Source organism: Podarcis filfolensis, assembly GCF_964270895.1.
Source record: "Podarcis filfolensis genome assembly, chromosome: 4".
In the NCBI taxonomy this organism is placed as follows: Eukaryota; Metazoa; Chordata; class Lepidosauria; order Squamata; family Lacertidae; genus Podarcis; species Podarcis filfolensis.
The window spans coordinates 90027007-90043493 of record NC_139607.1 but is presented as its reverse complement, the minus strand read 5'-3'; the positions used below and the strand labels follow the sequence as shown (position 1 = coordinate 90043493).

The following is a 16487-nucleotide window of genomic DNA, read 5'->3' as shown; positions in this document are numbered from 1 at the left end:
GCAAAGTTCTGTTGTGCTCAGGCGCTGCTTATGGGCTTTTCACTGGCTCTCCAGAATGGAGTTCTTCTGTCCTCAGTATTGGTCCAGTCCTTGGTCTGGGACCTACTACAGGTAAGGTTGGTCCAGGAGATGGGATCAATGAACATAAGTTCATCAGATGAGTCTGCTGAATCAGGGCCATGTTTAAGGTAAAGGGTAAAAGGGACCCCTGACCATTAGGTCCAGTCGTGGCTGACTCTGGAATTGCGGCGCTCATCTCGCTTTATTGGCCAAGGGAGCCAGCGTACTGTTTCTGGGTCATGTGGCCAGCATGACTAAGCCGCTTCTGGAGAACCAGAGCAGCACACAGAAATGCCGTTTACCTTCCTGCCGGAGCGGTACCTATTTATCTACTTGCACTTTGACAGTTTGTGCTTTCAAACTGCTAGGTTGGCAGGAGCAGGGACCGAGCAACGGGAGCTCACCCTGTCGTGGGGATTTGAACCGCCGACCTTCTGATCAGCAAGTCCTAGGCTCAGTGGTTTAACCCACAGCGCCACCCGCGTCCCTTAGGGCCATGTTTAGTTAGCCCCCAAAGTGGAAAACAAGCGAGGTCCCAACCAAAGAAGAATGGCAACTTAAACTATTGGAATATGCACAGCTTGCGGATCTAACTTATAGAATAAGAGAACAAGAAGAACATTTGTTTAAAGAAGATTGGAAAATGTTTATTGAATATATGGGGGGGGATAACTGTGTACACTTGGAAACGCTGGCAGCATTAAGATAAATTCAACAGTGTAAATAAGTTTGATGGAAGTAACAATGGAATTACTGAATGGGTTTAGTTTATATAAAATAAGCAGGGGTTTATTTTATGCAAAATGAACCACAGAAAGAGAAGAAGGGAATTCACTGATTCTCACAGTGCCCAACCAGATGCAACAGTCCTCTTCCCATAATTTCCAGCAACTGATATAGTAAGGTATACTGTCTCTGACAGTGGAGGTACTACATAGCCATCTTGGTGAGCAGCAACTGAGAACCTTATCCTCCAACCTCCATTTATAGAATTATAGAGTTGGAAAGGACCCTGGGGATCATAGAATCATAGAATCATAGAATCATAGAATCCTAGAGTTGGAAGAGACCACAAGGGCCATCGAGTCCAACCCCCTGCCAAGCAGGAAACACCATCAGAGCACTCCTGACATATGGTTGTCAAGCCTCTGCTTAAAGACCTCCAAAGAAGGAGACTCCACCACACTCCTTGGCAGCAAATTCCACTGTTGAACAGCTCTTACTGTCAGGAAGTTCTTCCTAATGTTTAGGTGGAATCTTCTTTCTTGTAGTTTGGATCCATTGCTCCGTGTCCGCTTCTCTGGAGCAGCAGAAAACAACCTTTCTCCCTCCTCTATGTGACATCCTTTTATATATTTGAACATGGCTATCATATCACCCCTTAACCTCCTCTTCTCCAGGCTAAACATGCCCAGCTCCCTTAGCCGTTCCTCATAAGGCATCGTTTCCAGGCCTTTGACCATTTTGGTTGCCCTCCTCTGGACACGTTCCAGTTTGTCAGCGTCCTTCTTGAACTGTGGTGCCCAGAACTGGACACAGTACTCCAGGTGAGGTCTGACCAGAGCAGAATACAGTGGCACTATTACTTCCCTTGATCTAGATGCTATACTCCTATTGATGCAGCCCAGAATTGCATTGGCTTTTTTAGCTGCCGCGTCACACTGTTGGCTCATGTCAAGTTTGTGGTCAACCAAGACTCCTAGATCCTTTTCACATGTACTGCTCTCAAGCCAGGTGTCACCCATCTTGTATTTGTGCCTCTCATTTTTTTTGCCCAAGTGCAATACTTTACATTTCTCCCTGTTAAAATTCATCTTGTTTGTTTTGGCCCAGTTCTCTAATCTGTCAAGGTCCTTTTGAAGTGTGATCCTGTCCTCTGGGGTGTTAGCCACCCCTCCCAGTTTGGTGTCATCTGCAAATTTGATCAGGATGCCCTTGAGTCCATCATCCAAGTCGTTGATAAAGATGTTGAATAAGACCGGGCCCAAGACAGAACCCTGTGGCACCCCACTAGTCACTCTTCTCCAGGATGAAGAGGAACCATTGATGAGCACCCTTTGGGTTCGGTCAGTCAGCCAGTTACAAATCCACTGAGTGGTAGCATAGTCAAGACCGCATTTTACCAGCTTCTTTACAAGAATATCATGGGGCACCTTGTCAAATGCCTTGCTGAAATCAAGGTAGGCTACATCCACTGCGTTCCCTTCATCTACCAGGCTTGTAATTCTGTCAAAAAACGAGATCAGGTTAGTCTGACATGACTTATTTTTCAGAAATCCATGCTGACTATTGGTGATCACAGCATTCCTTTCTAGGTGCTCACAGACTGTTTGCTTAATGATCTGCTCCAGAATCTTCCCTGGTATTGATGTCAGACTGACTGGGCGGTAATTATTTGGGTCCTCTCTTTTCCCCTTTTTGAAAATAGGGACAACATTTGCCCTCCTCCAGTCTGCCGGGACTTCGCCTGTTCTCCAGGAATTCTCAAAGATGACTGCCAGTGGTTCTGAAATCACACCTGCCAGTTCTTTTAATACTCTTGGATGCAGTTCATCTGGCCCTGGAGACTTGAATACATCTAGACTAGCCAAGTATTCTTGTACTATCTCCTTAGTTATTCTGGGCTGTGTTTCCTCTGCTGAATCATTTGCTCCAAATTCTTCAGGTCGGGCATTGTTTTCTTTATCGGAGAAGACTGATCATTCTAGTGCAAACCCCTGCAATGCAGGAATATGAAGCTGTCTAATATGGTGATCGAACCTGCAACCTTGGAGTTATCAACACCACGCTTTAACCAATTGAGCTAGGTTTTAGCCATCCACATTGATTTGCATCAGTATATATTGTGGCTGCGGATGCCAGAGTTTAACAGCGTACAGTGTGACGAAGTACCTCTCCTGGAAAGTCAGGGATGCAGGACTCTTTGAAGAACCGAAGTGAGGTCAGACAACTCGTGGTAGGTATCTGCTCAAAGCACTGGTTGCTCTGTTAAAAATCACATCCTCCCCCTCTTGCGTTTCTTACACAAGCACAGATGATAAATCAGGAGGCCTCTCTTCCCGTTCAGCAGTATATTGATCAATATTAACATCCTCCCATACTTTTCCGACTTCCTGAATTCTTCTGTGGCTTCTTCTGTCATTTGATAAATGTGTTATGACACAATTTACCTGCAGCTCCAGGGCTTCTCCGCCCAGCAGGAATAATACAAATCACCAGGCAAAAGCTGTAGATTTAAGAACTAGAGGTGGGAAGTTGTTTTTTGCAACAGGAACACTGGAATGTAATTACATTTCCCCCAATATTGGTGGAATCTACAAAGCTTTAAATGTCATTGTGTGCACAGAACAAGCAGTTCTGTGCAACGACGCTTGCATTTATGAAAGAGATCCCCCCTCCCCAAATTCTCATAAGGTGTGAACACATCATCATCATCATCATCATCATCATCATCATCATCATTTGCTAACCTTACTTTTGAAATGGCCAAGGGGTGTTTGTCAGCATTCTTTATTCTCTCCTATATATCATCTCATCACTTCAGCCTTCCCACGTGCCCCATGTGGTATATTCATTCACTTATTGAACTTAAATCCCACTTTTATCTGCAAGGAGCTCAAAGTGGGGTACATAGCTCCCCTCTCCCTCATTGAATCCCCACAACAACACTGTGAGGCAAGTTAGCTTGAGAATCATCAACAGGCCAAGGGTCACCCAGGGAGCTTCATGGCCAAGTAGGGATTTGCGCCCTGGTCTCCCAGGTCCTTCTCTGATATTCAAACCACTGCACCCAACTGGCTAACTTTAATAATGCTGTACATGTTCAGTAGGAAAGCGACCCTTATGGGCAAACAGCTTATATGACCTCATCAAGGGGATGCAGGTGGCACTGTGGTCTAAACCACTGAGCCTCTTGTGCTTGCCGATCAGAAGGTTGGCAGTTCAGATCCGCACAAAGGAGTGAGCTCCCGTTGCTCTGTCCCAGCTCCTGCCAACCTAGCAGCTCAAAAGCACGCCAGTGCAAGTAGATAAATAGGTACCACTGTGGCAGGAAGGTAAACAGTGTTTCCGTGCACTCTGGTTTCCATCATCGTGTCCCGTTGCACCAGAAATGGTTTAGTCATGCTGGCCACATGACCCAGAAAGCTGTCTGTGGACAAACGCTAGCTCCCTTGGCCTGAAAGCAAGATGAACGCCGCAACCCCATAGTCGCCGTTGACTGGACTTAACCGTCCGGGGTCCTTTACCTTTTTTACCTTTACCATGACCTCATCACAATTTGTTTTCTCCTTTCTGCAGGCCCTGAACACTTTGAAACAGGATGGGGGTGACACTATTTTGTGCATTTGAAATGATGTGTGTCATTCCTCAAAACCATTAAGTTTCTGTCTCTTTATGGTGTTTCTGTGTTTTATAAGGGCTTGCAATTACTTTTCCTGGAACAGCACAATGGAAACAAGGTCTTGGGGAAGACCCTGCCAGGGCCAGTTTAAGAGACAGAACTTGGGTGAGGGGACCGTGCTCCTGTGTTAACTGTTAGGTTGCAATTTTTGCGACTGCGATTTAATTTGCATTATGTATGAAAACCCTCGCATAGGGACCCACTGGAAATCCCGTTGCTAGGGTCTTCCTTCCCCTCGAGGTGCCCACCCTGGCAGTTTCAGCCATTGATATTGATCCTTATCAGTGGATCTGTTGTGATACAGGTGAACATTCAAACCGCAGGAGACATGGAAAAGCATACTGTGTACAGAGGTATTCAGTCTTGTGGAGCGCAGAATAAACAGAGTATTGGAGCGAGTGTCTGCATATATAGCAGGTGTGATCTGTTCCCTACAAACTATATGCAGGAGGGGGATCTCCCATGGACCTTGCAGAACCTTTCCCCTCTGCTATTAATCCTGTAACAACTTTGCTCAAAGCCTTTCCGTTTCAAAATCGCTTTATTTATTTGCCAGCGCAGAGCAGCATTTTGCTTCCAATACATTTCCCGCCCCCCTCAGCCTGACCAATCTAGTGCCCCTTTCTAGGCCCTGCTGCCCTGAGGTGGAGAAACTTCAAATAATGCACAGGTTGATCTTAAAGCCAGCCATATAAGCCACCCTATGCGTCTCTAATCGCCTTCAGCTAATTCAGGCCCTCTGTAAAGATGAACGGCCAACTCCTAAGGTATTTTGGCTTTCGTGCTAGAGCGTATTTCATTTTGTTTCTTTGCCTTTCTAGAGTTTTAAATAGTTATAAATTACACACACACACAAATGCACAGACGAAAGACTTTGGCTACTCTTTGGTATGCGACGTCAGGCTAACGCCGCCGCTCGTTTTCGAAGTCTTTTCATTTGCACTCAGGCCTTCCAAACAGTCCCTATTAGGCCCCGGGGGCGTTCAGCTGAAGGACTCTTTGTTGTATTCAAACCTCGTCCCATAGGGGTTGCTGCTGTTGCTCAGTTTGTGGAGGGCTTTCGAGATTCCATTGGGTCCGCAACAGAAAACGCCAACCGTCTTCCTGTGAAGATCGAAAACAGGGTCACCATGATAACTCAATACATTTGTATGCCTGAAGCAGAGCCCAGATTCCCTCTCCTCCCCCAGCTTAAAACAGAGATCAGGAACCATTTCGGCCCAGAGAGGACCAGATCCTGATCTCCTCACACCATTGGCCAACTTTGACAGGTGGTTTTTGCTTGACAAAACAAATTTCATTGGCTTGTATCCAATGTAGTGCTAGATAACTCATTCTATCAGAGCAAGGATTTCCACTTGCACAAATTATTATGATGATTATGAGTGAAATGGAACTTGCCCATCTCCTCCTGCTGTGTGCCCCCTAAATCTGTTTTGGGTTCCCCCCAACCAGCCCTCCAGAGCAGAGATTTAAGAAGGCATGGGGCACATGGTGGGAGAGGTATAAATACATTATTATTATTTTTACAGTCATACCTTGCAAGTCTAACGGAATCCGTTCTAGATGTCCGTTCGACTTCCAAAACATTTGGAAACCAAAGCACAGCTTCTGATTGGCTGCAGGAAGGTTCTGCAGCCAATTCGAAGCTGTGGAAGCCCCATCGGATGTTCAGCTTCTAAAAGAATATTCAAAAACTGGAACATTCACTTCCAGGTTTTGATTGTTTGGGAGCCGATTTGTTTGGGAGCCAAGGCATTTGAGATCCAAAGTACGACTGTATTTATTTTATTTTATTTTATTTTATTTTATTATTTTATATTATATTATTTTATTTTATTTTATTTTATAAAAAATCTGATTCCCTTTTCTGCACATTTCCCTTCCCTGTCATCTCTTTTGAGGCGCAGTGATCAGGACTTTATTTTCTTCTTTCCTAATGATCTCTAGCATGAAATCCACCTTTCTCACAGGTGCTAAGTACTGAATCAAAGTTTTCACCGAGTTATCCCACCGCAGCCCCCAAATCTCTTATCTCAGCTCAGAGGGTTTGTTTTTAAGACAAGAGCAGGTGGCTGTCACACTTCACCAAACCTGTCCAGACAGACCTCTATGGGGCCGATGGCAGGATGCACAAATTCGCTGGCATCTGTCCATCTTCGTAAGGCACAAGGCTTCCAGCATCCCAAGGGGAGGCTGTAATTAGTTTAATTGGTCTGGTGCCCAAAGAAGCTGATCCCGGATTGACAGGGCCCACCAAGGGTCCCCCACCTATAATCTCCCGTGGGAAAGTCACAATTAACCATTCTTTCAACACTGCCAGGGCCGCTTCATATGTGACAACCCAGATATTTATGACGCCAGATGTTCTAATCACTTCCCAGGCATTAATGTAATTTTTCAAAGAAGACTAAAACAAAAACAAAAAACTCACCGACATCCTATTTTGCAAATTAATTCTACCCAAAGTTGCAGACTGATTAGTGAGCTTTGGAATCACAGTTTGTGTTTTTTTCCTGTTGTTATATTTTGCTGAATGCTTCAATAAAGGTGGTTGGCTTTTGTTTTGTTTTTAAAGGTTTGGAAGCACCTTATAGCTCTTGTTCTTTGCCAAAGTTCTGAGTTGTCCTATATCAACATTATTCAGCCATCTGAGAGACCCTAGAGGGGTTTATCAATCATCCTCTCTTCCCAGGGAACTCTGAGAATTGTAGCTCTCCAAAGGAAATAGGGTTCTCACTGTCGACATGCAGAGGGCAGGGAGGCCAGCTGGCTAGCCCCAGCTGAGCCATCTCCTTCCAGCCATCCCGCTAAGAAGACCATCGGCCTCTGCTCCAATTGAAATCAGAGACCCGGGCTTCAAAGCCAGGGCACACTATCAGCAGATCTCACTGCGCACACAGAATAGGCCTGAGGCTTGTCAAAGCATACTACAACTACAGATTTATCAATCATAAATCAGGACAAAGAAACATGTCTCTCTCTTTGTCTTTTCAGAGAGAACAGGAAAAGCAAAAGCTATAAACATAATGGAAGTTCCCAGCAAACTGTGCTGGAATGTAAACAGACTTGTGACGCGCAACAGTTCCACACGTCTGCTCATTAAGGTGGAATAGAAATCTCAACACTCACAACAACTCTCTGTGTCCTGAACAAGCTACAGCTCCCAGAATGCTTTGAGGGAAGTAGCGGCTGATTAAAGTGGTACCACAGTGATTTAAATGTGAGTTACAGATAGGTAGCCGTGTTGGTCTGCCATAGTCAAAACAAAAAAATTTTTTTCCTTCCAGTAGCACCTTAAAGACCAACTAAGTTAGTTCTTGGTATGATATCAGATATTCTTCAGATATCTGAAGATATCTGAAGATATTCTTCAGATATCTGAAGAAGTGTGCATGCACACGAAAGCTCATACCAAGAACTAACTTAGTTGGTCTTTAAGGTGCTACTGGAAGGAAATTTTTTTTTTGTTTTAAATGTGAGTGTGGCCTAGCTCCATAGTGACTGGCAATGGCTCTCCACACCTTCAGACCGTTATCACTACTAGCCTAATCTACAGATGGCAGGGATTAAATGAAAGATCTTCTACACACAAAGCAGACACTATGGCTCTACAACAATTGTTGCTTTGAGATTCTTCCTGTCGTGATAGCTGCCCCATAACAACATCGTACCAGTGAAGTTCAAGCATATCAACTTAGGTGCTATCTACTAAACAAGACTCTTGGTTCATCTAATCCAAAATTGTCTCCTCTGATTAGCAGCCAGGGATGGGGGAGGAAGCTGATTCAGCCCGCATTTGAAGGAGAACCTATCAGTTTTGTGTTTTCCGAAACAACACGTGAATCGAAGCACAACTATCCTTTGAAATTCACTCTTGCCCAAATTTCACAACCAAGTTCTCCAACCAGACAATGTTCACAAAAATACCTGTCAGGAGAAAGTGTGCCTAAAAACGAAGATAGTAGTAAAATAACACCAAAAAATGCATTATATGTGCACTTTAGCCAAATACGTGTATGAACATGGGTTTGTTGGGCAAAATCTGTGCTAAAAAGAGATTAATGCAAAATCTGTGCTAAAAAGAGATTAATGCTCATGAGGATTTTTTAAAAAATAATAATAATAATCACAAATTGCTGCAGGAAATGCAGATTACTGAATTAAGAGTGAAATAATGAGGAACTGAGATTAACAGACCCGTCCATCCCTATGGTCAGGCAAGGCCTTTCCTTCCTAGCAGCCCATGCTCCTATTATCTTGAAAAGCAAAACTGTGCCTTGGACATTCTGCATGCAATGCATCCAATATACTAATAAGCCAACTCATTCTCCAAGAGCTGTTCCTTAGATAACTCAAATGTTGCTACTGACACACAAGAGAGAGGTCTTTGCAGGCTCGTGGGAAGCCCACGGTTTGCAGAGGTACCTTGAATGTTAAAGGTGCTTGCTAGCTTGTCGCCAGTAGATGGCACACTTTTGCTCAGCATTGTTCAAGTGAAGAACAAAGATGCAAAGCCCTGCTAAAATCAGGAAGGCATCAGAAGGAAAAGGCTGTGAAAGTTCGTACCGCATTCCATTTGCTGGCTCTGACGGAGTCGCCAGATTCGTCGTTCCTTGTGATGCAATGTGGCAATAATTTATCCCTAGGGGAGCTGTGGACAGGGATCTGTTGTACAATGAGCTAGTTGGGTTCTTAGAGGTGCCTGAACTGTGGCCCCTACATCCTTAAAAGTGTTACATCTTTGTGCCGACGAAAGAGACAACAAGAGGTGTACATCATGGAGGAGATGAAATTTATTGGTAGCGGATTCAGGGCAGGCAAAGCAAATTACCTCTTAAAACACCGCACAGTGGACCTGTGGAACTCCTTGCCACAAGATGGGATGGTGGCCAATAGCTTAGGTGGCTTTTAAAGGGGATTGGGCAAATCCACTGAGATGGGAAGGGGTTGAGTGGCTTTTAGTCGTGGTATTTATAGTGAGACTCCAGGTTCAGAAGAAGGATGCAACTGAGCCCTAGTTACTGGGAATCAACAGCAGAGAAAGGCATTAACAGTGGGCTTGCCAGAACCATCTTTTTTTGGCCATTGTTTGAAACAAAGCACTGTCTGAGTTTGGCCTTTGGTCTGGTCCCCCAGGGCTTTTCCTATATTCCCATGCCTTCTAGTAAAGGGACCCCTGACCATTAGGTCCAGTCATGACCGACTCTGGGGTTGCGGCGCTCATCTCGCTTTATTGGCCAAGGGAGCCAGTGTACAGCTTCTGGGTCATATGGCCAACATGACTAAGCCGCTTCTGGCGAACCAGAGCAGCACACGGAAACGCCGTTTACCTTCCTGCCGGAGCGGTACCTATTTATCTACTTGCACTTTGACATGCTTTTGAACTGCTAAGTTGGCAGGAGCAGGGACCGAGCAACGGGAGCTCACCCCGTCGCGGGGATTCGAACCGCCGACCTTCTGATCGGCAAGTCCTAGGCTCTGTGGTTTAACCCACAGCGCCACCCGCGTCCCTATGTGTGCTTCTAGGAATGGACAATTTTGCAGCCCTCTGTCATTGCTGCTCTAAGCTGGAAGTGGGAGACCAACTCTGCTTCCAGACTTCTAGAGTGCCAATAACATCAGAGGCAGCCAGCATTTTGGACTAAAAAAATGTCCCATCAGCCCCAGCCAACTTGGCCATCAGTGAGGTCAAGTAGGAGCTCTAGTCCACAGGATGCTACTCTGTTGCATACGGCCCCTCTTTCTATAGCCCTAAATGTTGAAGGTGGATGATTTCCATTGAGACCATGGTGTGGGGTGCAAGGCTTTCAATATGGCACCCATCCCTTGCTACAATCTCAATTTTTACTGCCCACCTGCCCAACTCGGAAGGAGGAGAGGGAATCGTGTTCTTTGAAAAGGAAAGTGTTAAAGCAGTTGATTCCTAGAGAGCAGAGATGGACTGCAGAGAAAGTGCTACTACAAGCTCTACAGGTCACAAAGGGCCAAACAACCTACTGAACAGCTGTGCAAGAGAACATTTGCCCTTGGAGAATTGTGCCGCTGTTCCATTCTATTGAAACAAGTTGGATTTTCTAAGTTTTAGGGGGCAGGAAGGGAAGCTGAACAGTAAGATGATGGGAGGGAGGGCATTTTGACCACAGAACCATGCAGATACGCTGTAAAAGCGAGTGATCAAAATGTGGCTTTTCTACAGTAAAAACTCAGTTTAGAAGCAGCTGCTATCTTCAGAATTCTCAGAATTTTCATTAAGGCAAAAGTATTTCTTGAAAAGAAAAATAGCACTTTTTCTTTCTTTCTGTGGTATATTATTATTATTATTATTATTATTATTATTATTATTATTATTCCACCCTTCATCATAAGATCTCAGGGCATGTCACAGAATAAAGTACAGGATAAAAACAAGTCAGGATGAAACATACCCCCCCTTCACACTTAAAAGGCTGTAGAATATTAATAAGCCAAAGGCCTGGTTGAAGAGGAATGTCTTTGCCTGGTGCCTAAAAATATATAAGGAAGATGCCAGGCGATCTTCACCTGGGGAGAGCATTCCACAAACAGGGAGCCACCACAGAGCAGGCCCGTTCTTGTGTTGCCACCCTCCGGACCGCTAACGGAGGAGGCACACAAAGAAGGGCCTCAGATTATGAATGCAGAGTCTGAGGTGGTTTATATGGGGAGAATGGACGCAGGTGGCGCTGTGGTCTAAACCCCTGAGCCTCTTGGGCTTGCTGATCGGAAGGTCGGTGGTTCGAATTCCCGCAACAGGGTGAGCTCTGTCCTAGCTCCTGCCAACCTAGCAGTTTGAAAGCATGCCAGCGCAAGTAGATAAATAGGTACCGCTCTGGCAGGAAGGTAAACAGTGTTTCCGTGCACTCTGGCACTCGTCACGGTACTCCGTGTGCCAGTAGCGGTTTAGTCATGCTGGGCACATGACCCAGAAAGCTGTCTGTGGACAAATGCCGGCTCCCTCGGCCTGAAAGCGAGATGAGTGCCACAACCCCATAGTCGCCTTTGACTGGACTTAACCATCCAGGGGTCCTTTACCTTTGACCTTTTATGTGGGGAGAGGCAGTCCTTGAGGTATTGCAGTCCTGAGCTGTTAAAATAGAGGACAGCCCTGTTTGCCAGGGAAAATATGGCCAGGTCCCTTAGCAGTCCTCCGGTGCAAGCCCTACTGACATCAATTGGAGCCTTGTGAAGGGGATATTCCCAGTGCAATGCACCCTAAAACGATTTGGGACAAACCATCCGGCAGTGCAGAACCAACCTATATTGCCAGACAAGGCATTTCAATATGGAAGAATGGAGCAAGACACCAAATCTCTGTGCATGTTATGAAAATGTATAAAGCTCCCAGCGTCCCCAGCCGTTCTCCGGAAGACGAACTGTTCTGATTGTGGAAACTGACAGTCCTTTTGTTAAGGCCCCATTTCTCAGATGCGACAGATTTGATAACGCCAAACCATCAGGCGCTTGGGCGCATTAAGTCATTTCCATACAAATACAGTTTATTAAACTCGCCCGATTCCCTTTCTCCGGGAGCCGGGTTAGGAATCTCACTTACTGTCGGTTGCACTTGGCGATTTCATTAAACAGGAGCTTCCAGCGAGGCCGACCAATCAAAAGCCGGCGGTTCAGCACTTGGTATTTCTCGCCAATTATTTTCTGCAAGAAACAAGACATCCCCTTTGGTGCGCCTCGCACGACGGCTGCAAATCAATCACCAGCCACTTTGCGCATCAGCCTTGTGCATATAAGGACGGCCTGGTAGGCAGCTCGATCCATTGCAAGCGCCTGCACTGGCACGGTTGGATTTGCAAGTGTGCATCTGTGCATGCAAAAGGATTGCTATGGGAAGTCTACAGGGTACCAGAGCCCCTGTGCCCTGGCAGAGCCTACTGCAGAATCCTGCCCTGGGACGCACCCTCTAACAAACAGCCTCTGGCCCCATAATGGAATAAGAATCTAACACTTTTATGAATTCCAATAGGGACAAATGTAAGGTTCGACACTCAGGCAGGAAGAACCAGTTGAACAATTATAAGATGGGGGACACCTGGCTTGCTGGAAGTGCACGTGAAAAGGATCTAGGGGTCTTAGTGGACCACAGGCTTAACATGAGTCAACAGTGTGATGCAGCAGCAAACAGAGCTAATGCTATTCTAGGCTGCATTCCCAGATCAAGGGAATTAAAAGTACCACTCTATTCTGCCTTGGTCAGACGACACCTGGAATACTGTGTCCAGTTCTTGGCACCACAATTTAAGGAGGATACTAGCAAGCTGGAAGGTGTGCAGAGGAGGGTGACCAAGATGACCAAGGGTCTGGAAACCAAGCCTTATGAGGAACAGTTGAAGGATTTCCATTAGCAGACAATTCATTTTTCGACAGAGCGAAATGTGGTGTTAGTGATGGGTTGGGCTGGGAATTCTTGCCTCCCCAGTAGCAACGGATTATCCACAGTGCTCTAGCCCTGTGGCAAGCGTCTCTTTTATGACCAGCTTACTTTCCAGTTGTCTCCCCAGGGCCCCTCTGCAGCTGGGCATACCTGCATCCCATCTGTTCGACTGAGGTAAAGTTGAATGTTTACAAAGTCTGGACGATTTTCTTGCCAGAGCTGAAACAGTAAGAAAAAGGAGTAAAGTGTTTGTGCTGAGGGGAGACATTAAGTGAATCTGCGCATTTCCTCTTAAGCAGAAACAAAGATTTTCTTTCCAAATCCCAGACAGAGACAAATATTTAACCCATCGTGTCTCTGTGCCACATGTTGGGTGGTATTCAGCTAAGCTGGGCCAAAATGCCCTTGGACATTAAAGGTAAAGGGACCCCTGACCATTAGGTCCAGTCGTGGTTGACTCTGGGGTTGTGGCGCTCATCTCGCTTTACTGGCCGAGGGAGCCGGCGTACAGCTTCCGGGTCATGTGGCCAGCATGACTAAGCCGCTTCTGGTGAACCAGAGCAGCGCACGGAAACGCCGTTTACCTTCCCGCCGGAGCGGTACCTATTTATCTACTTGCACTTTGACGTGCTTTCAAACTGCTAGGTTGGCAGGAGCTGGGACCAAACAACATGAGCTCACCCCGTCGCGGGGATTCGAACCGCCGACCTTCTGATCGGCAAGTCCTAGGTTTAAGTCCAGTGGTTTAACCCACAGCGCCACCCGCATCCCAGTTTAAGTTTAAATTCAAAGATTTGTTGAAATCTCATAAATGATAATGATGAATATGATGATAAGGATAATGACAGTACAGTGGTAGCTCGGTTTTTGAATGTCTCGGAAGCCAAACATTTTGATAGCCGAACGCTGAAAACCCGGAAGTAAATGCTTCCATTTTCGAATGCGCCTCAGAAGTTGAACGGCTTACACAGAGTATCCCCCCTCCATATTCTCTGTTGCATTTGCAGCCAGCCCTCTGCGCCTCAGTTTTCTAACGTTTCGGAAGTTGAACGGTCTTCCAGAATGGATTACGTTCGAAAACCAAGGTACCACTGTATTTTTTGTCCAAGCGTGTATGTGTGCATACACACATGCATGAACACACACCCTGTGCATGTTTGTATGTGTACACAGGAACTAAGCATGTTATGCATGTTGCTGTGTACACACACACACACACACACACTGCAAACCACCAGTGTCTGCATAGCTTTTCAAAATACATGCTTAATTGCCAAGTGTCACCTAAATTCAATACCCAACACTCAACAGGCTACCCCAAGAACAAGCGTGCTTTCAAAGACAAGGCTGAGGTTTCCTTCAAAACCAAGCCCAGGGAAATATTTTTTTATTCCTCTTACCTTGTTATGCAACTTGCAGAGCAGATCAGCAAACCAGCGGAACGACGCAATGTCCCTGCACACCCATACGAAGTAAAGCCTTCTGAGCTTGTAGCGTTCCCAGCCGTCACTTTTATGCGAAGGCCACGTTTCAGGGAGGAAGGAAGAAAGAAATTGCTATTTCAGAAAGGTGCACCAGCTTTGAGAGGCATCGTGTTTATGGCACACAGTTTGAGTTGTTGCAGTTCAACCAGAGGATGGGCAGAACTAATATGGACCGCTCTGCATCTCGATTGGGACTTCCGTTCCTATGGTGTGGGGTTGTATGACTCACCTGTGCATGTAGGAGACAGAGGCTATCTATTGCAATGTTATGGGAAGCAGCCACTGATTATGAGGTTCGCTGCCAAGGAACGGCAGATCAGAAACCGCAAGGCAGTTGGGATCTTGAGAGTGGCAGAACCAAAGCAGATGCAACAACAGTTGTGCATGACCATTCCGTGTTCTCCTTCTCTCTTCCCTTCCCTCTATCCCCCTCTCTTTCACACACTCTTCGAACTTGGGAAGTACCGATTGGCCATCAACTTGGATGGCTTTAAAAGAGGACAAACTGAGGGAGGGAGAGGACTGTTGATGGCTGTTCTCTGCCCTTCACAGCAATGCTTCTGAATACCACATGCCAGAAACCACAGGAGGGGAGAGTTTACAGGCTTTGATTCGACTTAGGGGAGAGGGAGTGCCTCTGCTGAGGGAAATGTCCTGCTGGGAAAAGTGAGGTTACAGGGAACCAGGCAGAGGGCCTTCTTGGTGGTGGCGCCTGCCCTGTGGAACGCCCTCCCACCAGATGTCAAGGAAATAAACAACTACCTGATTTTTAGAAGACATCTGAAGGCAGCCCTATTTAGGGAAGTTTTTAATGTTTAATAGGTATTTTAATAGGTATTGTTTAACAGGTATGTTAATATTCTGTTGGAAGCCACCCAGGGTATAAATATATTATTATTATTATTATTATTATTATTATTATTATTATTATTATTATTAATGTTTGTTGCTTTATTGCGTTTTTAATATTCTGTTGGGAGCCGCCCAGAGTGGCTGGGGAAACCCAGCCAGATGGGCAGGGTTTAAATAATAAATTATTATTATTATTATTATTATTATTATTATTATTATTATTATTACTCCTTCTGTGGCCGTTTGTTCACCTTTGGTCCCCACCCTGCACTCAGCTCTCACCTGTGGCTCCTTTGCACCTGTCGCCTTCTGCACTGCCCCTCCTGAAAAGCCCTGTTTGGTTTTTTTTTAAAAAAAAACCCTAACTCATAGTTTTAACATTCTAGGGACAACCCCGTTGTTAGGGGACGTATCTAGGGGGGAAATTCTAGTAACTCTTGCAGCAGGTGGGAGAGAGGAAGGCTTTAGTGCGACGAGGCTTACATACAGCAGGGTGTTGAGGATCGACGCAAACGGAGTCACCCCGATGCCTCCAGCCACGCAGAGGCTAACCTCGTAATGGAAGCACTCCTCAAAAGGACTTCCGAAGGGACCGTCCACATACAGCCTGCAGAAGGATGAGAAAAACACGGTTTTGAAAATTAACACCATCACCATCCTGTTCAAAAGATATCATAACATGTCTTAGGGAAACATGCCTGGCACCAATACTGTCAGTTTTTAGGCGCCAGGCGAAGGCACTTGTGTTTGCCCAGGTTTGGGGTTTTTAGAATGCATTGCACTATGATTGGTGATCCATATTTGGTGTTCCTCTTTTGTGGGATGGGATAGGATTCCCCTATTTAATTCCTGCTTTGATTGGATGAGCTCCTTTAGAGATTTCTATGTTTATTCTGTGTACCCGGTTTTATAAAAGGCTAGAGAGCCGGTTGATATTTTACAACTTTGAGACTTTTTTGGGGAGGAGAAAGCAATGAATCAACACAATAAACAGCAACAACAAGGGTACATTCCAATTATGATGTGGTTTAAATGAAATCTTTTCTAACACCTTGTGTCCAGAGCGGTTTGACAATCAATCCCTCTCCCCAGGGAACTCTGGGAATTGTAGTTCTGGGAGGGGAATAGGAAGCTCCTCATTGCTCTCAACACCCTTAAGAAACCAGACCTCCCAGAATTCTTTGGGGGGAAGCCATGACTGTTTATAAAGTGGCATGATATTTCTTTAAATGCACAGCATGAATGTGGCCACAGTGAGACCCGAGCCTCTTCTCTTCTGTCA

The 16487-nt window shown here is 45.6% G+C and overlaps 1 protein-coding gene across 4 annotated transcripts in view; it reads right to left on the bottom strand.

Moving 5' to 3' along the window:
• Positions 1-4984: 4984 nt before the first annotated feature.
• NOX4 (NADPH oxidase 4) overlaps positions 4985-16487 on the bottom strand; it is a 95721-nt gene continuing 84218 nt past the window's right edge. For 2 of the 4 annotated variants that reach the window (XM_083609926.1, XM_083609925.1), the window contains exons 14-18: positions 15693-15812; positions 14270-14378; positions 13020-13088; positions 12036-12136; positions 4985-5566 (exon numbers count right to left, since the gene is read on the bottom strand). In XM_083609926.1, the coding sequence (XP_083466052.1) occupies positions 5446-5566; positions 12036-12136; positions 13020-13088; positions 14270-14378; positions 15693-15812 (520 nt within the window). In that variant the 3' untranslated portion in view covers positions 4985-5445. Of the gene's footprint in view, positions 5567-12035; positions 12137-12977; positions 13089-14269; positions 14379-15692; positions 15813-16487 lie in introns of all 4 variants that reach the window. The other 2 variants (XM_083609927.1, XM_083609924.1) reach the window with 1 other exon arrangement.